The following is a 25279-nucleotide window of genomic DNA, read 5'->3' on the forward strand; positions in this document are numbered from 1 at the left end:
ACAAAAAATGGCAGAAGCACTAAAAGCCATCAAAATGGATGAGTTCAAGATCTGTTTTGAGCAGTGAAAGAAACGTCTGATAAGTGTATTGCTTCAAATGGAGAGTACTTTGAAGGTGACTTTGAAGTTTAAATACGTAAGAATAAATACACAATTTTTTATAAATAAATTCTGGGGTTTTGGGGGGGTCCCCTCTTGTAGATAATGTATGCACTATGATAATTCTTTACTTACAAAAAAATTCTCTAAACTCTACAAAAGAGAAGCTTAAAGAAGTTGGTAAGTAAATTACTACTGATAAAATAAATCTGGTAATTTTACAGAGCAAGTGAAAAAGTAATTAACTAGACAATATGAACGGTATTTGGTTAAAAGAAGGGAAAATAAAAGAAAACAAGTCTGAAGGATATATAAAAGTACTAAGTAAGGAGTGGTATCAGAGGAGTAAGCTTAACTTTTTTAGTCATTCATAATATTTAAAATTTGTGCCAGTAACTGTATTAACTGCAAAAAAGTTTCATTAAAATTATTTTTTAAATTAAAAAATTGGCAAAGCAAAGAAAGAAATTTGATAATAAATACAGAAAGATAGAAAAACATCATTTGGCCATTTTAATTCATTATTATCACAGCACGAATTATTTCATGTGACATCTAAATACCTCTACTTACTGTCTGTTCTGCTGACTTATATAAAGAAGTAGAATTATAAGAATCAGGTGAATTACTTCTAATCCTTTTCTTTCTCTTCTTGGAAATCGGAGTGGGTTCCATTTTTGAATCAGAATATGTACCATCCTTGCTTCTGCTCCCCTCTTCAAGATGATCACCACCTCTCCTCCCACTATTAAGGTCTTGGAAAACAAGAGACATAAACATAACCAGAAAATCCAGAAAGAACCCCTTTTAGAAGAGCTCTCAGAAACATCAAAATTGATATACTACCTCCAAAGCTAATTTTATAAAGAAGTCCACTGCTAAATTCTCATACTGACATGGATAAAGAGATATCCTATTTTAAATGGCACAAAGTGAATTTCACTGTACAATAAATATGAAAAAAATATGTAAATAGGGAGTATTCATTAGTAACCAAATCAAAGCAACCAAACTGTTTATTTACCTTTTGCTTTAACTACATACAACTGTCATACTTAAACAAGGTGGGGGGGTGCAATTCATAGTAAAATTTGGAAAATTCATGTTTTAAAATGTTTTGATAATTTATTGCTTTTTTAGAAATTACTTGTCTTTTTAAAGTGTAAGTTTTATACACACACACACACTCATACACACACACATTTTGAAGTGAAAAGGGATAATTTGAAAGAGTAGAATATTGATCACTGTTCTTTTGAAAAGAGCCAAAATACCTTGCCTTAGCATCTGTGATATGTAATCATTCACTAGGCTAACAATCTGCTTTATGAGCAGTTTTCTGTTTTTAAAAATCAAGACCCTATCATTTGAAATTGCAAAAAACTACTACCCTACAGAGAAAGAAGTTCTCCCTTTTTTAAGTCAAGAAAGCATTCTTTTGAAACCCATGGTAAGTATTACTAAAAACGATTAGATTTCAGTTACCAAATACATGCACACTACAAAAATACCTTCCAATAGGTTCTACCTAATTGAAGGTTATTCTGAATTATTTTGCTTTCTGAATCTATAACATTAAAATACAAACTCAAAGTTTAGGCACAGCAAGTCACAAACAGCTTCCTTGAATTCATAACGTATAATTATGCAACACTTACTAGCCTGACTTCTCCACTCACTCAAATTTCCTTCAATACTAGAAACTATTCTTGCTCTTAGTCTAGCTTCATAGACACCTAGGGACTACCATTCAGATCTTTGTTGTTGTTTAAAAGGCAGGCACTGGGACACGACTGAGAGCAAAAACTCCAAGACACTCAACAGTCTTACAATTTCCAAAGAAAATACTCTTTACTCCCTCCTCCAGGAAAACAAACTCCCCCCAAATCATCAACACAGTTATTATGAAAAACATTAAATTTTATTTGTAATTTGTAAACTGTAAAAGTAGTCAAATACAACTCCTACACATAAAAACTGTTATCAAATTAAAATTTCTAAACATAAATACTACAGCAAACAAACTGATGAAAGTGGCTTGAAAAAATTATTAAACAGGAATTTTCCTTTAAACAGTTTATTTGCACATTGGCCAAGACTACCTCATGGAAAACAGAAATAAATTTATTAGATAGAGCTAGGCATTGTAAAAACAGGATTCTACCTGCATAATAAATACAGCTTACCTTGCAAATATACTAGCATATAAAATCAGAGATAGAAAATTACTATAAACAAAAATATTTAATATTTCAATGCATTATTTTCATAAAAGCAATTTCCACAAGACAATGTTCTACAAAAGAATGGTAATTCAGAATTCTCATTAATTTAAGGCCTTCTGTTAAAAAACTAGTATTAGACACAGTTATCAATAGGATAAAAACATGGTGAGTTTTAACAAAGTTTCAGTACTTAATTTTCTTAGAGAGAAAGAGAGACTAACATCGATGTGAGAGGGAAACATCGATCTGATGCCTTCTCATATGGGCCCTCACTGGGAATCAAACCCACAGCCTGGGTATGTACTCTGACCAGAAATCAAACCTGCAACCTTTCAGTCTACACGAGGATGCTTCCAAACAATTAAGGTACACCGGCCAGGGCTCAATACCTAATTTTCTTAAAATCATCTAACCCATGTGGAGAACCTTCAGGAATACAAAGAAAGTATAAAGTATTTCTGCCCTGGCTAGTGTGGCTCAGTGGACTGAGTGCCGACCTGCAAACCAAAGGGCCACCGGTTTGATTCCCAGTAGGGTACATGCCTGGGTTGCAGGCTGGGCCCCAGGTGGGGGGTGCACAAGAGGCAACCGCACATTGATGTTTCTCTCCCTCTTTCTCCCTCCCTTCTCCTCCCTCTAAAAATAAATGAATAAAATCTTTTTATTTTTTTAAGTATAAAGCATTTCTTTGATCACGCATTTTTTTTCCTTCCGTAAATCTAAAATCCCACTGACTTTGAAGTACTGAAGGGCACAAATCAGAAAGCTTTTTATTCAACCATTTCTACTCTGCCTAGAAAAGCAGTAGAATGTGAGGGCTTACCCGTATCTTGATAGTATCTAAACTGAGCCCATTTGTACAAATACCTATTTTTGATAACTAAAAGTAATTATTGCTGGGAAAAACACAATTTATAAAAAACAAAGTGTCTTTTATTATATGCAGATAGTACTTAGTGACTAATTCAAACATTATGACTATAGAGTCACAATGTTTTCTCTAAAGACTGCCCTCATGAGAGTCGCAGCTGGCTTCTTGTATACAGTAAAGGTATTAGTCTAGATTCCTTTTAAGTTTTCTCTTCTATGAAAAAGCTACTAAAAATGCGTAAATAGCTGTGTTTCAAAGGAAGTACAAAGAAATTTTGTGTAGTGTCATTAAAGGACCATCTTTTCTTATGAATAATTTAAAAATCATTTAGAAAACAAGATAACCTCACCAGGTTGAACTATCAATAATCCGAGACCTCTAAAGATGTTAGTTTCACTTCTGACTAATGCAGTAAATTGTTCTTGTGAAAATTCTTGTAAATTATTTTAAAATTTTAAAAGAGAACCAAAAAAGAAGTTAATTCATTTACCCAACATGACAGGAGGCCTACAAAGAATTTTCAGTAGTCTGGGAAGTATTTACCTTTAAAAATGCTAATAGTGGCTTGTATTGGCATCCTCCTGGAGTTGAGAGAAATTCTAATGAATAAAGTAAGTATTTCACAGGAGGATAAACAATGGGAAGCTAATATTAACAACTGGATTCACAGTAATATCAATTCTCAAACATATCCATGGAAACAACAATTAACTGAAATATCAAAACTAGCATTACAGCTTTATAGGTATGTGCTCAACCCCAACAACAACAATAACAAAAATCAAATTCACTTTTGGATTTAATAAATAGACCAAGAGATATTTACTACAGGATACAAATAGTAAATTTAGCAATCTTCTTTGAGTTGCTAAAATAATCACTATTTTCACATATCCTTTAAATGTAAAATTAAATAGTTATTTAAAAATTAAAAATTATTGCAAATGCAATACATAAAAATTCAAATGACAACAGTTTCTAAAGTTAACACACCTTTAGACTGAGTATCAGACACTATAAGAGAAATGCCTTCATCACGTGTTCTCTTTTCTTTGATATGTGCAGTCCGTTTTGAGTAATTCTTATCTACTGTCTTACTTGACTGAGAATCTCTGCAAAACAAAATAATATTATACTCAATTCTTCCAAACACAAATAAACTCTGAAATCAGTTCACATATATTCAAGACAAAAGTCAGTGAGTTGAAAATACAGTCCTACATAGTGTAAAATCTGAACAGTAAAAAAAAAATATTAGTAATAATGAACTAAGAGTTGAGAAATGAGTTCTCATCCCTGTTCTACCTTTAAATTCTCCATGTTTCTTTGAGGGGATAAAAAAACAAAAAAAAAGATACCCACACCACAGAACTCTGCATATGCAAAATGAGCAAATGAATAATAGAAGTATTAAACACACTGAATAGGCCTAAAAAGTAAAAATTCCATGAACATAAGCACATGTTTACCATATCTAACTGTATTTTAAAAACCTGTAAGTCAAAGGTAATTGTTAATATATCTCTAGCATGGTTCACATATTAATACAAAATAATTACATTATTTTGGCTGCTGTGGCTCAGTGGATGAGCAGTGGCCTACAAACCAAAAGGTCAGTGCTTCAATTCCCGCACAGGGCGCATGCCTGGGATGTAGGCCAGGTCCTGGGTTGGGGGCATGCAAGAGACAACCATTCAATGTTTCTCTCCCTCCCTAACCCTCTCTCTAAAAATAAATAAATAAAATCACTTTTTTTTAAGTACAAAATAAATGTTGGAGTGTGGTAACAAGTTCTACCTATAGAGGAAATAATTTCAAATATAATGTAACACTTAAATACATAAAATATAAAGTTGTTGAAAAACAAGTTTTGGAATGATGAGCACAATGGAATCCTCAATACCCCATTTTTGGTAATGGATAAACCATCTGGACACACACATACACACAAAAAAAGGAAATACTGGAATAGAACCATACATTAGATAAATGGACCTGACATGTATTTATAGGACATAACTCCCAACAGCACCAAAATACACATTCTTCTCAAGTGCACATGAAACTTTCATCAGGATATACACTGTATGACCATAAAACAATCTTACCAAATTTAAGAAGACTGAAATCAAACCAAGTGTCTTTTAAATCACAATATTATGAATCAAAAATTCAGTAACAGGAGGAAAGATGGAAAATTAAAATGTATGGAGATTAAACAATATGATCTTGAACAAATAAACTGGTCAAAAGAAAGATCAAGAAATACCTTGAGCCCTGGCCAGGCAGTTCAGTTGGTTGGAATGTCATCCTGTACACAAAAAGGTGGTGGGTTTCATTTCTGGTCAGGGCACAGTCCTACACTGGTGGTTTGATGCCCAGTCAGGGCACATACAGGAGGCGATCAATGTGTCTATGTGTCTGTCTGTCTGTCTGTCTGTCTCTACCCATCCTCCTGCTCTACCCTTCCTTTCTCTCTCTCTCTCAAATCAAAAAAATAAATTTTATAAAAATAGTTGCATTTCTATACCCTAATAAAGTATTAGAAAGAGAAATTAAGAAAACAATTTCACTTACAACTGCATTAAAAAGAATAAAATAGCTAGGAATAAATCAAACAAAGATGGAAAAAGGCCCGTACAGTGAAAACTATAAGACACTAACTGATAAAAAAATCAAAAACAACAGAAGTAAACGTAATGGCACTCTATACTCATGAATTAAAAGACTTAATATTCTTAAAATGTCCAAAGTAACCTACAGATCAATTTAATCCTTTTCAATGTTACGATGGCCTTTTTCAGAGAAATAGAACAATCCTAATATTTCTATGGAACCACAAAATATTCAAATGGCCAAGGCATCTTGAAAAAGAAGATCAAAGCCAAGGGAATCACACTTCCTGATTTAAAATTATACTACAAAGCTAGAGGAATCAAAATAGTACAGTAGTGGTCAAAAAACAGATACACAGATCAATGGAACAGAATAGAGAGTCAAAAATAAATCCGGCCCTGGCCAGTATGGCTCATTTGGTTGAAGTGTTGCCCAGTAAACCAAAAGGTCATGGGTTCAATTCCGAGTCAGGGCACCCATCTGGATTGTGGCTTTGGTCCCAGTCAGGGCCCATACGAGAGGCAACCAATCAATGTTTCTCTCCTTTCTCTCTCCCTCCCTTCCCCTCTGTCTAAACTCAAAGCATGTCCTTGGGTGAGGATAAGAAAAAAACCACACATATGTATTTGGACAAATGTATTTGGAAAAATAAATTAATTTAAAAAAATCTACAGCTTTGAGATTTTTCTAAATAAAAAATTGAAAAAAATAAAGTATAAATTCAATTTCTTTAATAGAAAAAGAAAAAAGAAAAAATCCACACATATATGGTCAACTAACTTATGATAAAGGAGCAAAGAATATATAATAGGGAAACAAATGTTGTTGGAAAAGCTGGACAGCCACATGAAAGAGAATAAAACTGGAGCCATATCTTAAATTATACAAAAAAATCAACTCAAAATGGATTAAAGACACGAACATGAGACCTGAAACTGTAAAAATCCTAGAAGAAAACATGAGGGTAAGCTTCTTGATGTTGGTCTTAACAATAATTTGTGGATTTAACATCAAAGCAAAGACAACAAAAGCAATGTAAACAATATATCAAACTAAAAAGTGTGTCTTCAGAAAAGGAAACTATCAACAAAATGAAAAGGCAACGTATAAAATGGGATAAATATCAGCAAATCATGTATTTGGAAAGCAATTAAAACTCAAAATTTGTAGAGAACTCGTACAATTCAGTAGCAAAAAAAATCCAATTAAAAAATGGGCAGAAGAACTGTATAATCATTTTTCAAAAGAAGACATAAAGTTGGACAACATCACTAATCATCACAGGAATGCAAAGCAAAAGCAAAATGAGGTATCACATCACACCTGGTAGAATGGCTATTATCAAAAAAAACAGAAGTAACAAGCGTTGGCAAGGATATAGAGAAAAGGGAACCCTTGTGCACTGTTGGTAGAAATGTAAGTCAGTGCATTCATTACAGAAAATAGTATGGAGGTTCCTTAAAATATTAAAAATAAAACTACCATATCATTTAGCAATTCAATTACTGGGTATTTATTCTTAAGAAATGAAATCACTTTCTCAAAAATATATCTGCACACTCTGCCGTGTTCACTGCAGCACTATTTATAAAACACAGAAAAAAACTAAATGGCCATCAACAGATGAATGGATAAATAAAATGTGATACACACATACACAATGGAATATTATCCAGCCAAAGAAAGAAAGAAATCCTGCCAATTGTGGTAACATAGGTCAACCTTGAGGGCATGATGCTAAGTGAAATAAGTCAGACAGAGAAAGAAAAATATTGTATGACCTCAGATATATGTGGGAATCTTAAAAAAAAACACCTAGATGTAGACAATAGGTTAGTGGCTGCCAAAGCTGGAGGGGGCAAGAGGCAGCAAAACATGTAAAGATAGTACAAAGGCCCCAGTTTCCATTATAAATGTATTATATATTTGAAAGTTACCGAGACAGATCTTAAAAGTTCTCATTACAAGAAAATTGCAACTGTGCATGGTACTGGATATTAATTAAACTTATTGTGTTAATAATTTCCCAATTAATACCTGTATTAAATTATGTTGTGTACCTAAAGTTAATACAATTTTCTCTGTCAGTAATCTAACAATAAAATTCACTAATTAAATTTTTTAAATAAATTGATATAAATCATTGGGAAACCATTATGGTACTATTTCAAATAGCCATGAAATTATTAAATCTTTACACACAATACTTTTTCCCATGATAATTATTAAGGAAAAAACTCATTATGGTATTATTTAAGTGGGTAAAAATTTTGAAATAAAAATCTATACAAAATTATTAACCTAAAGCATTCCTTTATAATAAACTATAAATACAGTAATTACTACATGTCAAAACTGTTTAACAGCACAGAAATTTTTACAATACCATTTATAAAAGCACTAAAAAAATCAGATACCAAAAGTAAATTAAAATTCCTGTACACTAAACTGTAAGACACATACCAAATGACCTCAGAATGATTATGAATTAGGGAGCACCTATCATTCCCACCGAGACAACAGCAATGGCAAAATCTGTCTGATATAACTATTTGGAATTCTATAGTCTACTCTTGCAACTTCCAGTCAAAGGGTTCCACAAAAATTGCAGTTAATTTTGGTCAATTTCAGCTCTTAAAATTGGTAGCAACAAGCCAACAAACCCCCCATCCCTAGACCCAAAACAAGCAGCTATGCCCAAGTTCCTATAACAGTTTACATGGGATTGCAAAGGACAAGGTGAGCAGTCTTGACAAGTTCCTCTAAATACTGGGAATCTGTACCCTGATCACTGATTGCCGTTTTTTATCTGGGGTGAGCAGAAGAGTGACAGGCAGCCATTATTGCAACAACTATCATTCTCATAGCAACACTCTCTCCATCCAACTAAAATGACTTCCAGAAGATCTGAAGGGCTAGCAGCTAACCCCCCTCTTCATTTTCTCCTTTTGGAAACCAAACACTTAAAGACTATGACATTAAAAAGAAATCACATAAACAACAATATTTAGAAAGTAATGACCAAGGAAAGACACAGACTTAGAAACAACCTGAGACCTTCTGTTTATATACCAGGCTCATCCCTGGAACAGACATGTTACAACAATAGAAAGAAACGAAGGGGAAAAAAAAGAAAGAAACTCTGGGGAAGGGGGAAATCTTATTTCCAGATTTGCCATATAAGATTCAAATGTAAAATGTTCAAAAAAAAATTACAAAGCACACAAAGAAAAGGGAAAGAATGGCCAATTCAAAGAACCTGTCCCTGAGAAAAATCTAGATGACAGACTCAATAGAAAAAGACCTAAAATGATTGTCTTAAAGATCCTCAAAGAGCTGAACTAAGTCTTGAAAAAAGTCAAAACAATTATTTATGACAAAATGAAAATATTAATAGAGACAAAAATGTAAGTAAACCAAAAGGAAATTCTGAAGCTAAAAAATACACTAACAAATTAAAATTTCATTAGAGGGATTCAAAACAGAATTTGAGTGAACAACAACAACAAAAAAAGATCTTGAAGACCTGACCATGGAAATTATCAAATCTGAGGAACACAAAGAAAAAAACTTAAGAAAAGTAAACAGTGCCTTTAAGGCACTGATCTGTGTTACATCAAACAGTAGACCAATATATGCATTATTGGAATTCAGAAGGAGAAGAAATGGGCAGAAGAGATTATTTGAATAAATAAACACCAAAAAAATTCCAAATTTGATGATATAAATATAAACATCCAAGACCCTCAAGGCACTAGTGATAGAATAAATTCAATGTGCCTACACTGAGAAATATTATGTTCAAATTATTTGAAAGACAAAGGCAAAGAGAGGCACTTCAAAGCACCAAGAAAAATCTACTTGTCACATAAAAAGAATCCTCAATATGATTTTTAAGCAGATTTCTCTTCAAAAAGCAAAGTAGCTAGAAAGCATTGGGTTGTTTATTCAAAGTACTGAAGGAAAATATTCAACCAGAAACCCTACATCTGGTGAAGCTGTCCTTTAAATATGAGGACAAACTTAAGACATTTCAAAATAAACAAGAACTGAGGGAGTTCATTACAACTAGATCAGCCCTACAGGAAATACTAAAGACAGCACTTCAGGTTGAAATGATAGGAAATTAGACAGTAACTCGAAGCCACATGAAAGAATAAATACTGATAAATACATGGACAATTATAAAAGCTAGTATTACTATAACTTAGTTTGTAATTTGCCTTTATGTTTTCTATGTGATTTAAAATATTTATGCATTTTTAAAAATTATTACACTATGTTTTTGAATATACAATGCATAAAAATATAATTTTGTGACATCAATAATTAAAAGGAGGTGAGAAAAGAGCTGTACAGATGCACAGTTTTGAGCATTATTAACATCAGGCTGCCATAAATTCAAATTAGTGTTTGACTTTAAATTATTAAATGTAAACGCCATGATAACCACAAATAAATTACCTATAGAATATGGACAAAGGAAAGTAGAGGGAATTAAAAAGTTTCACTACAAAAAAAACAAGGAAATCAGGAAATACTGGGCAAAAAAAAATGCTATAAGACATAGAGAAAAACATATCAAAATGATAGAAAAAAGTTACTTCTTATAAACTGCTTTCAATGTAATTAAATTCTCCAAACAAAAGGCAAAGGTTGGCAGAACAAATTTTTTAAAATATCATCCAACTTTAAGCTGCCTATAGAAACTCACTTTAGATCCAAAGGCACAAACAGGTTAAAAGCGAAAGGACAGAAGAATGTATTCTATGCAAACACCAGTCAAAAGAGCACAGGCATGGCTATACTAATACCAGACAAAACAGACTTTAAATCAAAAAGTTTACAACAGACAAAGACATTAGATATTAGTAAAACAAGATGATTTAAAAAATTACAGTTTATCCTTCAACAACACTGGATTTAAAGTAGCAACACCCCATGCAGTCAAAAATCTGCATATAACTTTTAACTCCCCCAAAACTAAACTACAGTTGCCCCTCGGTATCCACAAGGGATTGGTCCAGGACTCACTGTGAATGCTAAAATCCATAAATGCTCAAAACCCTTATATAAGATAGCACAGAATGATGCACACAGTCAGCCCTCTGAATCTGCAGATCATCAAACACAGATCGAAAATACTGTATATATGAAACCTAGAGGTAAAGAGGACCAACTATACATTTACTGAAAAAAAGAAAACCACATATAATGGACCTGTGGATTTGAAATTTGTTGTTCTAGGGTCAACTGCATGAACATTTACACACCTAATTAAATGATCAAAATATATGAGGCAAAAATTGACAGCTATTGAGAGAAATAGTTCTACAATAATAGTTGGAAACTTCGATACTCCAGTCTCAACAACAAACAGAACAACAACATGACTGAAGTAAAGAATTAAAAGACATAACACAATACAGCAACTAAATCTAACAGATATAAACAGAACACTCCACCCAACAACAGAGTACACAATCTTCTCTTTCAAGTGCAAATTAGACATTCTCCAGGACAGACAATGCTGTAGACAACAAATTAAGTCTCAATATATTTAGAAAAATGAGTAACATACAGAACATCTTCTATGACCAGAGAAGATAAAGTTAGAAATCGATAATGCAAGGAAAACTGAAAATTCACATTTGTGCAAATTAAATAACACACTCCTAAACAACAAATGAGTCTAAAAATAAATCACAAATAAAAGGGATAAATGAGAATAAAAACATATCCAAACTATGGGACAGAGCAAACTCAGTGCTATGGGAGAGATAAATGTAAATATTTACATTAAAAATAAAAAAATAGCTCAAATCAGCAACTTAATTTATAACTTAAGAAACTAGAAATAGAAGAAGAAATTAAATTCAATGGTAGGAGAGGAAAGGAAATAATCAAGATTAGAGCAGTGATTTAAAAAAAAAAGGAACAGAAAAAAATGATCAATAAAAACCAAAAGTGAGTTCTTCAAAAAGAACAAAATTGAAAAACCTTTAGCTAGATGAACTAAGATTCAAATTAATATAATCAGAAGTGAAATCTTACTATGAATCTTACAGAAATAAAAAGGATTATGAAAGAATGTAATGAATAACTATATGCCAATAAATGGGATAACAATGAAATGGGAAAATTCCTATTAACACAAAATCTACCAATGCTGAATGAGAAAGAAATAAAAAAATGTGACTAGATACACTAAGTAGTTAAGGACACTGAGTCGGTAACCAAAAGCATACCAGAGGAAAACAAAGCAAAACAGAGGAAAGCCCTGGATCTAATAGCTTCAGCTGGTGAATTATACCAAACCCTTCCAAAAAATTGAAGAGGATAACATATTTCCCATCTCATTCTATGAGGCCAACACTGCTCTGATACCAAAGTCCGAAAAAGACACAAAAAGATACAGACCAGTATCTCTTCTGAACACTGATACAAAAATCCTCAACAAAATACTCCAAGCAAAATTCAACATCTCATTATGGCTATACCGCATAACCAGATGGATTTATTGTTGGAATGCAAGGATGGTTCAACATAAAAATCTATCAATGTAAGACACCACATGAACAAAAATAAAGAGGAAAACGACATGGTCATCTCAATTAAACAGAAAAAGCACTTGACAAAATTCAACACCCTTTCCTGACGACAACAACAACAAAAAAATCAACAATCTAGTAATAGAAGGAAACTACCTCCATATAATAAAAGCCACATACAAAAAAAAACAACAACAACAACACACAGTGAATATAACAACTACTGAAAGACTAAAAGCTTTTCCACTAAGATCAGGATTAAGACAAAGATGTCCACTTTCACCACTTCTGGTCAGCATAATACTGAAAGTTCTAGACAGAGCAATTATGCAAGAAAAAAGAAATAAAAAGCATTAAAACCGAAAGAGAAGAAATAATCTGTATTCACAGATATGATATGACACTCTAAGATTACGCACAAAAAAAAACCTGTTAAGAATTATAAAATGAAAAAAAGAAATTTAGAAAACAATTCCATTTACAACAGCTTCAATAAGAATTAAAAATTCAGCCATTAACTTAACCAAGGAGGCAAAAGACTTGTAAAATAAAAGTTACAAAACATGCCTGGAAGAAACTAGAGAAGACATTAATACATGGAAACACATTCCATGATCTTGGACTGGAAGACTCAATATCGTTAAGATGTCAATACCAACCAAAGCAATCTATAGATTCAGTGCATTCTTTTTTGTTGTTGTTTAAAGATTTTATTTATTTTATTTTTAGACAGAGGGGAAGGAAGGGAGAAAGAGGAGGAGAGAAACATCAATGTGTGGTTGCCTCTTATGCGCCCCCTACTGGCATGTGGGTTGAGCCCACAACCCAGGCATTTGCCCTGACTGGGAATTGCACAGGCGACCCTTCTGTTCACAGGCCAGGTCTCAATCCATTGAGCCACACCAGCCAGGGCAGATAAAGTGCATTGTTATCAAAATTGCAATGATCTTTTTTGCAGAAAGAAAAACCTAGAGACTTCTGGTCATGATGGTGAAGTACAGAAATGCTGTGCTGGCTTCCTCGCGTGACAACAGCAAAATTACAATTAAATTACAGAACCACCTAAAGATTGATTGAATAGAACTTTTATAAATAAGGATATAAAGAAGCCACCACATGGAAACTGGGAGAAGAGGGGGATATGCAAAACAGGCTGGGCCCACATCCACACAAAGAATATCTTGGCACAGAAGGCTCCTCTGAGGAGCAAGGAATCCCATCCCCACACCAACCTCCCCAGCCCAGGGTACCAATGGTGGGAGGAGGAGTTCCAGTAACATCTGCCTGTGAAAACCAATGAGGGTTGCAGCTGAGTGAGACAAAGGGCTTATAAAGTCCCAGACCTTCCCCTTAAAGAGTTCACACATGGACTTACTTGTTGAAAGACCCACCTACTCTGAGCTCCAGGACTAGGGCAGCAGCTCAAAAAGCACCAGGGACATACTGGGAAGAAACAGATTGTACAGCTTCAGGGCAAGGGCTGGAGAAACAGCTCCATCCTAGAAAGAGGTGCTGCCAGGTGCCATTCCCTCACCTAGCCTGCAGGTGCATGTTAAAGCCAAGTTGAGTCTCCATCAATCTGGGTAACAAAGCTCACTCCACCATGGTAATTCCCTAAGACCCAGCCACACCCAACCTTCGGAACCACCCAAGCTGCCTCCAGTGGCTTTTCCATACAAATAGCCCATCTCTGCCTGATAATGCAAACTTTCCTAAAATCTCTCAAAGGTTCGCAAACTCCAAACAAGCAGCATCCGAACTTGCCATACATTGTACCTCTCGCTAAGAGACTCCAAGCCTTGCTCTAGTGGCAGCCAGCCTAGGTTCGTAGCTTAGCTTCTGCCAACCACCTCCAAGCCTAACACAAGCAGCTACCAACCAAAGATCACTTTGCGGCTCCTACCAGGTGACCCTGGGCCGCGCACAGGTAGCAACTGACTTTGTTCTGCATCACAATCCCTCCAAAGAGGCCCCAGACCAACATAAACAGTGTCCAGCTTCAGACCACACTGGAGCATCCCCTATATGTCACCACATATGACAGTCCCAAAGGGCAGACTCAGCAAGCACCAGAACCCTGGTAAAGTAAGTTCTGCTCCATGGAGTTAGCCCCTGCACAACATTTTGTCTGCTGTAGTCACAGTCATTCCTCACAACCAATCAGCCTGAGGGTCAATCCCACCCAGTGACATGCTAACAGCAATAAAGTCTCAACGACAGCACGAGGGCACACACAACCCACAAAAGAGACCTGCCAGAAGCACCCAGCTCAAGTGAACAGGGAGACTGTGCCATTGGGTTTCATCAGAGGACCTACTATATAAGGCTACTCTACCACAACCAGGAGACATAGCAAATCTACCTAATACAGAGAAACAAAAACAAAGAGGCAGCCAAAATAGGGAGACAAATAAACATGCTCCAAATACAAGACAGAACAAAACTCTGGAAAAAGAACTAAATGAAATTGAGACAAGCAATCTACCACATGCAGAATTCAAAACACTGGTTATAAGGATGCTCAACGAACTTAGGGGAAGAGTGGATGAGAATTTTAACAAAGAAATAGGAAACATAAAAATAGAGACAAAAAATAAAAAAGAGCCCATCAGAAATGAAGAATACAACAACTGATAACAGATTAGATAAGCAGAGATTAACAGGTTAGACAAGCAGAAAACACCCAATCAAAACAGAAAAAAAAAAATACAAAAAAATGATAGTTTAAACGTCCTCTGGGACAACATCTAGTATAACAACATTCACTCACAGGGGTACCAAAAGGAGAAGAGAGAAAGGAATTGAAAAACTATTTGAAGAAAAAATGATGGAAAACTTCTCCAGCCTGGCAAAGGAAGCAGACATTCAAGTCCAGAAAGTTCAGAGTCCCAAATAAGAGGAACCCAAAGAGGCCCACATGAAGACATAACATAATTAAAATGCCAAAGTTTAGAGACAAAGAGAGAATCTTTAAAAAGCAGCAAAAGAAAAGCAGCTAGCTACCTACAAAGGAGCTCCCATAATATTTAACAGAAACTTTGCAGGCCAGAAGGGATTGGCACAAAATATTCGAAGTGATAAAAGAAAGGACCTACATCCAAAATTATTCTACTCAGCAAGGCTATAATTTAGAATCAAAGGACGGATAAAGAGCGTTCCACACAAGAAAAGGCTGAAGGAGTTTTCTACCACCAAACCAGTATTACAAGAATCGTAAACAGATTTCTTTAAGAACAAAAACATGAATAAAATCACAATAACTACATGTGTATCAATAATTACATTAAATGAAATGGATTAAATGCTCTAATCAAAAGACATAGGGTGGCTGAATGAATAATAAAACACCACCCCTACACACGATGCCTAAGAGACCCATTTCAGATCAAAAAACACATACAGACTGAAAAGAAAGGGGTGGAAAAAGATACCTCATGCAAATCGAACTAGAAAAAAGGCTGGGGTAACAATACTTACATCAGACAAAATAGACTTTAGAACAAAGGCTAATACAAGAAACAAAGAAGGACCCAGCAATTACACTTCTAGATATTTATCCAAAGAAAACCAAAACACTAATTTGAAATATATATGCACCCTTATGTTCACTGCAGCATTATTTACAATAGCCAAGATATGGAAACAGCCTAACTGTCCACTGATAGACAAATGAATAAAGAGGAAGTTTACACACACACACACACACACACACACACACACACACAGAGGAAGAGTACTCAGCCATAATAAAGAACGAAATCTTGCAACATGCAAAAACACAGATGGACCCCATAAGTTAGAAAAAGACAAGTATTGTATGATTTCACTTATATGTGGAACCTAAAAAATCAAGGTAAACAAATAAAACAGAAACAAACTCACAGATACAGAGAACATTCTGACTGTCAGAAGGGATGGGAGTTAGAAGGAAAGGTGAAATGAAGAACAGATTAAGATGTACAAATTGCCAGTTATGAAAACAGTCACAGGGATGTAAACTACAGTATCGGTAACACCATTAATAATAGTGTAATAACTATGTATGATTTCAGATGGATGCTAGATTTATTGTGATCACTTCATAAGTTGTAGAAATGTCTAATCACCATGTCATATACCTAAAATTAAAATAATATTGTATGTCAACTCTAATTGGAAATTTTTTAATTATTTGAAAAATAGAAAAGAAAGAAAAACCCATCCTAACATTTATACAGAAACTTAAGGGAGTCAATAGCCAAAATAATCTTTAAAAAGAACAAATTTGGAAGTCTCACACTCACTTATTTCTCAACTTAGTACAAAGTTGCAATAATCTAACCAGCATGGTATTGGCATAAAGGTAGTCATATAGATGAATGGAATAGTTAGAAAGCCCAAAAATAACCCCTCACGTATATGCTTATATGATTTTCTACATGGGTGCCAAGACCATTCAACTGGGAAAGAACAGCTTTCTCAATAAATGCTACTGGGAAAACTGGATATCCACAGGCAAAAGAATGATGTGGGACACTCACAAACACTATTATACAAAAGTTCATACAAAAGTTCACACAAAATGGATCAAAGAGCTAAACTATAAAACTCTTAGAACAGAGGAAAATCTTTATGACATTGAATTTGGCAATAATTTTTTGGATATGACATCAAATGCATAGGCAACCACAGAAAAATAAACAACTGGACTTCATCAAAATTAAAACTTTTTTATATCAAAGGTCAATATCAATAAACGGGTAGCACAAAATGGGAGAAAAAATTTGCAAATTTCTGATAAGATATTAATATAGCCAATATACTGAGATCTCCTAAAATTATTTTTAAAAAAAACACACAAACCTGATTCATCAATGGGCAAAGGACATGAATAGATATTTCTCCAAAGATATATGAATGGTCAATAAGTATATGAAAAGATGTTCAACATCATTAACCATTAGGGAAATCCATATCAAAACCATAATGATATATCACTTCATATCTATTAGGATGCTCTTATGCAAAAACAGAAAATAACAAGTGATGACAAGGATGTTGAGAGAATGGGACTCTTGTGCACTGTTGGTGGCAATGTAAAATGGTGCAGCTGCTATTGAAAACAGTATAGTAGTTCCTCAAAAATTAATAATAAAATTACCATATAATCCAGCAATTCCACTTTTGAGTATACACTCAAAACAACTGAAAGCAGAGACACAAATACTTATACACCAATTTCATAATAATGTTATTCACAATAGCCAAAAGATGGAAACAACCCAAGTATCCAAAGACATTTAAATGAGACTACAGAAAGGCAAAATGGAATTAGAACTTCAATTAGAAAAGTAATCTCCAGACTGTTGTTCTGGATCTGATACCTCATATAAAGTATCAAAAATTAAAACTGTACCTGACTGACCTATTTCTATACTTGGGGTTGAGGAGGTCTTTCCAAGGATAAACGAAAACACAGGTGTCAAACACGGACAGACTTTACAAAATAAAATTTTTAATTTATATACTACAAAAGATACTACAAAGTAAAATTACACATAGGAAACATGAAAAAAAATTGCAACACATATAATGAAGAGTTAATACCTTTAATAAGAATTCTTACAAATCAGTAAGAAATATATGTAAGACCCCAATACATATGAAAACTAAAGAGAAAATTCACATAAAAAATACAAAATTCATCTTCACTAAAAATAAATTGCAATGAAAACAATTTATTTATTTTTGCCAAATTATCAAAAAATTTTAATAATACCTAACTTCTCATTAAAATACAAGAGAATGGCACTACAAGGAGTTCTATGAATAAATACACAAACACATATCTATAATCGATTTACTGTAGCTGTGTTACATAGACAAAAAATGAAAAATATCCTAAATGTCCACTCATAAGGAAGTATAGGTATGTAAAAAAAATAAAAATAGAGCCCTATTTATTGATGTGAAAAGTTATCAGGTTAAAAGAGAAAAGCTGCACTGGCTGGTGTGGCTCACTGGATTGAGCACTGGCCTGTGAGCCAAAGGGTCACCTGTTCGATTCCATTAGGGCACATGCCTGGGTTGCAGGCCAGGTTCCCAGTAGTGGGTGTGTGAAAGGCAATCAATTGATGCATCTCTTGCACATTGCTGTTTCTCTCCCTTTCCTTTTCCTTCCCCCTCTCTCTAAAAAGTAAATAAATAAAATCCTTAAAAAAAAGAGAGAAAAGCTGATCTCCTCATTTATACCTCACCATACCTAGTATTACCTTATTTTACAGATGAGAGAAAACTGAGGCACACAGAAAGAAGTTAACCAAATTGCCTGAGCTGCAATTCAAGCCTTTACTAAATAAGTTAATAAAGGTAGGGTATCTATCACACTGCAATTATCATAGTAAAGACAATAAATACTAATTAGAAGTTGATAAGAGAGTAATATAATGCTTAATAAATATGTATATGTTAAAATAATAAATTTTCATCTAGAAAAAAGTAAATATGCTACTTCAGAAAGACCATTTTAAATTTCCTACTCATTCTTGGTATTTTCTATTATTCTTTCACTTTTGGCATGAAACATAAGTTTTTGGGCCTCCGTCTGACTTGCACATCATGCCTGATGTGATGTCCACTGGAGTCTCCTACCCAGGAGCACAATCGATGTACTGTTGATACAATATTGTACACCTGTAACTTATATAATCTTATTAACCAATGTCACCCCAATAAATTTAGTAAAATATTTTTTTGCACATAATTCCATTCAGGTCGTCAGAGTCAGTAACAACAGTCCCAAACACTAAAGATAAGACTAAGGATAAGTAAGATTTTTAGCCTTTATATCATTTTCCCACATGCATCATCAGGGGCACAGTTTCTAGAAGAAACCTCCTCAATTTTCACAGTCATAGTCCCCATTCTTCAACCCACCAATATTTAGTGAATCCTTGACATTATATCTTTGTAACAAGAGTTGGTATATTAATCATAATTTTCTACAGTAACAGAATAACAATGATGTCAGAACATCAAATCTCCTTTTGAGAAGATCTAAATAATTTTAAGTTATTCTTCCTGATTTTGAGACAGGCAGGGTGACATGAAGTTGGTTACAAAAGTCCCATTCTCAAGCCTATCCTGTGCTCATAATATTTTTCAGTTCTAATATGACACATCAACTGAAGTGATGGTATGTTCATACACATACTTGCAATTTATTTCCACAGGGCACTCTGATTTCTCCACAAAATAAACTCATTTTAAGGAAGAAGAGATCTAAAACTTGGTTTAAGGAGTGCAGACCTCCTCTTTAAACTAAAAGGTAATACTAGCATAGCTGTGACAGTTACCTGGGCAGCACTGACAATAGCAACAAAGGTAGCAATAATCTCAGAATAAAGCACTGTCATGCTCAACACAGATTTCAGTAGTATCAATTACAACAGCCCTGAATGGCACGATGGATATCAACAGTGGTAACAGAGAAAAATAATGACTATCACTTATTAATCACATACTAAGTTATAGAAATTATATTAGGGAATGTACATACCTTATCTCTTTAAGTCTGCACAATAATCCTGCAAATGTGATTATCTCTGTTTTAAAGACAGAATAAGTACCTTGCCCAAGGTAAGTCAGCTTGTTAGGAGTACTGCTAGGAGGTGAATCCAGGGGTCTATCTCCAAAGTCTACACATTTCCAAATGCAAGAATCAAAGAAAAGCACCCTCAACAGAATGAATTTTCAGAGGCCACATCAAATACTACCTGAAAATTTCATAAGGTAAACCTTGAGAAGGAATAAATATATCTGCCAAGAAGGACCCTTCATGGTTAACTGGGCACAAATTCATAACCGGAGTCTAGCAGCCATTGCTGACAGAAGCCTCTCAAGCACATTGCATTTCAGGAAGAAGCGATAGACTGAACCTTCAGCTTCCTGCACTGTGCTCCTGCCACCTGAATCAACCTTTATAAAGGAGTTCCTGTTATCATCTTGCAATGAACTAAGACCTGCCCTGCCCTGCCCAATCAGAAGTGTGCAGCCATATCCTTATTTGCATAGATAATCTATGGTGACCAATAAGAGCTACTCCATAATGACCAATCCAACCAATCAGGACCATGCTACTAGGACCAATCATAACTTTGCTATTTAAATTCCTCATTTACATAAAGAATGGACCAATCAGAAACGAGGGTAGCTTCCTCTTTGTCTCAGTGGAGCCCACTTTGGTTTCCAACATGCAGCTGCCTTTTCCCAGTTTGCAAATTGTTTGCTTGAATGAAGTTTCTCCTCTCTCCAGCCCATATTGAGGACTCCTACTGACATTAGCTTGATGGAAGCAATGGGAGCAAATTTTTGTTGACCATAACTATTTAGAAAAAACCTGAGAAGAACTAGAGCTCTTACTGAATAGATTTTATGAACAGCCAGAAATTTTAGACCTATTATTATTAAACCTTAGCCCCAACTGGTATAAAGCCTAAAAGTACAGATTTATTATGATAGCTTCGTAGAATCCTCACAATTAGTGCTATTTTTCATAATAGCATGAATGTGCATTGATGTCATTTGAATTCCATGGTAACAGTACATCACAAGTATTATGATTACTTACCTAAGTAATTACTTATGATGTACTGTTACCACGGAATTCAAATGACATAAGTCTTATATAGCCTTCAGTAATAACAGTCTTGTTTATATATTTTATGTACACAAAGAATTCTCACATATGAAATTTTAAAAAGATAATAATCTTCTGGAGCACAAAAAGTCATTCAAAATTATTTGTTTTTACAACTCAGGAAATCAAAGATCAAAGCTGAATGCATAAAGATTAACCCAAATGCACAAAAAATTCAAAATATGTTGAGCTAACTAATGGGTATAAATGCAAATAAGACATGCTATCTTTCCTTAAGAATCTTATGGTGGAAATAAGCACCTAGAGTACAAAATAATAAATGAACTTCTAAAAATCTCTTATCATACATTAAATTTATTAGTAATGTGATAATGCAACTGAGATGCTTTTTTTTCCAACGAAAGTTAAAATTGTCATTGATAATTCACTAAGTAGAACCTAGGTGAAAACATAATACATCTTCCAAAAGGAACAAAATGCATAAACTTTTTAAGTTCAAAAGAAATAAAGACTTTGTAAAAATAAAATGTTAGAAAATGTAAGAAATATAAGAAAATGTAAGAAAAATATAAGAATTTTAAAGGGGCAACTATAAATACTGTTTAGTGTAATCAGTCTTACATGAGAAATATAAACAAGAAGGTACCTTCGGATGGTTCCGGGGGATGGGGGAACACTAGCTCAAAAATTTTTCATTCAAATCAAAACCATTTATTGTACTAGCTAAAAGCAGAAAATTAAATAGAGAAGTTCAAGATAAAATGAAAGTTAAGTATTAGTATTTACTGACATCCCCTAACTTTTTCCCACAATTTCTTTCTTATTTATAACCCTCACTATTCTAGAACTTAAAACAAAAGCAACTTCAAATTTCCATTTCTCTTATTGGCACAGTAGCCACACTTATTAGTATAATTTAGCTATCTCAAACCATTTCTGTGATCAATGCATTCGGCCATTTATTCAAAAATATTTACTAAGTGCCAAGCACAATTCTAGAATCTGGATATAAAAACAGTAAATAAGACAAGATGCCAGAGGCGGTGGGGGGCGGGGGGCAGGGATGGATGGATAAACAGACAGACAGCCCACCAGCTAGACAGATGAATAGGACAGAGAAGGAAGAGTGAATAGACAGATGTCTGGGGAATAGATTTCAATTATACCAGACAAATTAACTGAAACACTGAAATGAGTAACTAAATTTTCATTAAGAGTCTGCATTCATTTTCCCAAATCACAAGTAAAGAGACCAGTAATTTTTGAAACTGATTAGCAGCCATGCATGGACTGTTGGTTCCAACACCCATTCTAGCCACCAGGAAAGAAAAGTCATACTAGCCATCAGAGCACATTTGCCTTATATTTAGCAATAACGTATCTGTGGGGGAAGAAAAGAAGAAGGCTCATGAGTATAAGTATAGTATTTATGTTGAATAAAGTTATAACTAAACATACCTTTCAGATAAAAAGAAGCTCTTGTGAGGATTTAGATTTTGACAAGATTCTAGGCTGCCATCAGATGCTGAAGAAAGCTGCTCTGATTGCAAGTTGTCTGTATCACCCAAACTGGCCTCAGTTACAGGAGAGGTCTTTATGTATTTTCTTCCTAACTCCGTTCCCAGGACATTCGTCAATATAACTCTGGGTATCCTGTCACACAAAATAACAAACACTGTACTGTACTCAAGTCTGCAATTTAAAAATATATTCTAGGAAGCTGAATTTTCAAACATTTTCATCTTAGCACAGTGAGCTTTAAGAACAATGTCATCCTGGAAATCAACCTGTAAAAACTAAAAATTTTGCATGAACACTCTTTTTGTTTGTTTCTAGAAGTACACATGTCTTAACAATTGGCATAGATTAGCCTACCACTACAATGGCTTTAATTGTCATAATGGCTGCTATTGGGTGTTTAAAATTTTAAACAATTTTTCTCAAAAAATACATGCTTTCTCTTTTCCCGTCATTATTAACAACACAGATTACTATAAACCGATTCAAGAAATCATTATTCTTCTCATTCAACATAAGGGTCCTTAATAAGTAATTATATACCTGCAATTGGCAAATGACAAAAGCTAAATCCAACAAAAAAGACTTCATTCAGATTGCAACTATGGTAGTGACAGATTTCCATAAGTAAAACAGCACATATACTGATGGTAATATATATGGCTTATATAATACCATCAGGAAACAGTCAATAAATTAAATATTTAGAAAATTAAAGTGTATTTTTAAAGCTCCAAACTTTTTAAATTGGCAGGGTTCATATCAAATATACTACAGGATCCAGAAGTGAGGCCTGCTTGAGTGTGGTTCGTAGGGTGATAATGGGGGTATAATAATTTATAGTTTTAATTTGAACATTTCACCTAAAATATCATATGGTGTACTTGAGTGTGACATTGTTCTGTTACAGAATTACATGCTTATGATTTTGTAATAAAAAGGGGGTGTTATTTGTGCTGTACTCTGTATTTAAGCCTGATGCTTTCTTAAACAGAAGAGGACAATATAATCTTTTCTTGGTTAGCCAGTTGTATTATGAACAATTGATATATTTTGCCACATTACAATGATGTACTCAAGGCTACTATTTGGCCTTGAGTTGACTGGCCCAAGCCAACTTTATTATAATTTTTAGTTTCTACTACTGCATAAGTTGTATCACTGTTACCAACATGTCATTAGCAGCACTTTACTGACCCTTATGAGAGACAACAGATTAATACTTAGAGAGGTCAAAGTACTTTTGTTTAAGTGAAAAATGTGAGCTTCCTTACACTTTATTATATTTGCTGTAGTACTTAGAGAGGAACTCTATTTTCGCTACATAAAGGCACTATGTTCTTTTCGCGATCTTCCAGACAGCACAGAATTTCAGGTCTGAGGAGAACTTCAAAATAATTTATTTTCTTTTTATTTTAAACATGAAGAAGCTCAGAAAAGTTAAAATGCTTGTTCATGTATAAATAACTCTTCCTACTAGAATAATCTGGGCCTATTATATTTGGTTTTTTTAAATTTTATTCTATTACACTGTGCCAAAGGATCCAAATAACTAAGCTTTTCTATTAATACTTCAAGGAATCTTTAAAAAATATCTATTTCTAGCACAACTACCACCAAAAAAAAATATGCACTGCAAAAATTAAGTAGTACAAATGATCAAAAAAAAGTATAGTATATACACGGTAGAGCAAAACTAGGTTTATAGTTGTGAGTACACAAAACACTGAGTTAATAAAGCTATTGTAATAATCATAACCTGCATGACTTTCTCCATACAAACAACTGTAAACCTACTTTTGCCTGACCCGGTACAACTTCCTGAACTCAGAGTTTAAGTGAAGAAAAAAGGGAAAGGAAGTCTGTCTTCTAATACTGGGTTGGCCAAAAAGTTCATTTGGTTTTTTTCCCATATGATGGCTCTAGTAGCACTTAGTTGTCTTTCCTTAACTTCATTTGAAACAATTTTCGTTAGACTGTATTGTGAAAGCAATCATATCAGTGTGCATTTAAAAAAAATTTACCAAAATTGGTGAATTTTTGTGTAGCCATTTTAATATTGAAGATGGAAGAAGATACACAACATTATTGATGTATTATGCTTTATTATTTCAAGAAAGGTAAAAAACACAACTGAAACACACAAAAAGAATGTACAGTGTATGGAGGAGGTGCTGTGACTGATCAAATGTGTCAAAAGTGGCCAGTGAGATTCCAAGCTGGAGATTTCTTGATGGACAACACTTCATGGACAGACAGATCAGCTGAAGTTGACAGTGAACAAATTGAGACATTAACTGAGAACAATCTATACTATACCAGGCAGGAGATAGCCAACACACTCATCCAAATCAATACAGTTATTAGTGAAAATGAAAAATATCTGTTATTTTACAAAAAAAAAAACAAACATACTTTTTGGCCAAACCAATACAACCACTAATTGTGAAGAGAGGAGGGCAGAGATATTTCTCTACCTCCCTGCATAATTTTTATCTCTAAGGATCCTATTTACTATTGTCTGTTTTGTATTTCTGATCCCTGACAGAACCTTTCCTAAACTCCTGGACTTAAAATGGGATGAGGGACAATACAGGCCCAGGAAGGAGTTTCAAGATTTATCTGACCTCACACTAGAAATTGCTATGAATATTGTTAAAGAAAATTCAACTGTGGTCCTCAATACTTTAGGAAAAATACAGGAATATTAGCACAGAACACTTTATTCAGGTTAGAACTAGCCTTTCTGGATAAATATTAT

The 25279-nt window shown here is 34.0% G+C and overlaps 1 protein-coding gene across 3 annotated transcripts in view; it reads right to left on the reverse strand.

The window, feature by feature from the left end:
* Positions 1–25279, reverse strand: part of SENP7 (SUMO specific peptidase 7) — a 133479-nt gene that overhangs the window by 46693 nt on the left and 61507 nt on the right. For 2 of the 3 annotated variants that reach the window (XM_054577392.1, XM_054577391.1), the window contains 3 exons: positions 22459–22653; positions 4189–4307; positions 673–854 (listed from right to left, as the gene is read on the reverse strand). In XM_054577392.1, coding sequence (XP_054433367.1) covers positions 673–854; positions 4189–4307; positions 22459–22653 — 496 coding nt within the window. The remainder of the gene's footprint in view (positions 1–672; positions 855–4188; positions 4308–22458; positions 22654–25279) is intronic. The other variant, XM_054577393.1, reaches the window with a different exon arrangement.

The sequence above is a fragment of the Pteronotus mesoamericanus genome, unplaced genomic scaffold, assembly GCF_021234165.1.
Source record: "Pteronotus mesoamericanus isolate MK-2021 breed Mesoamerican mustached bat unplaced genomic scaffold, CSHL_Meso_final contig_42, whole genome shotgun sequence".
In the NCBI taxonomy this organism is placed as follows: Eukaryota; Metazoa; Chordata; class Mammalia; order Chiroptera; family Mormoopidae; genus Pteronotus; species Pteronotus mesoamericanus.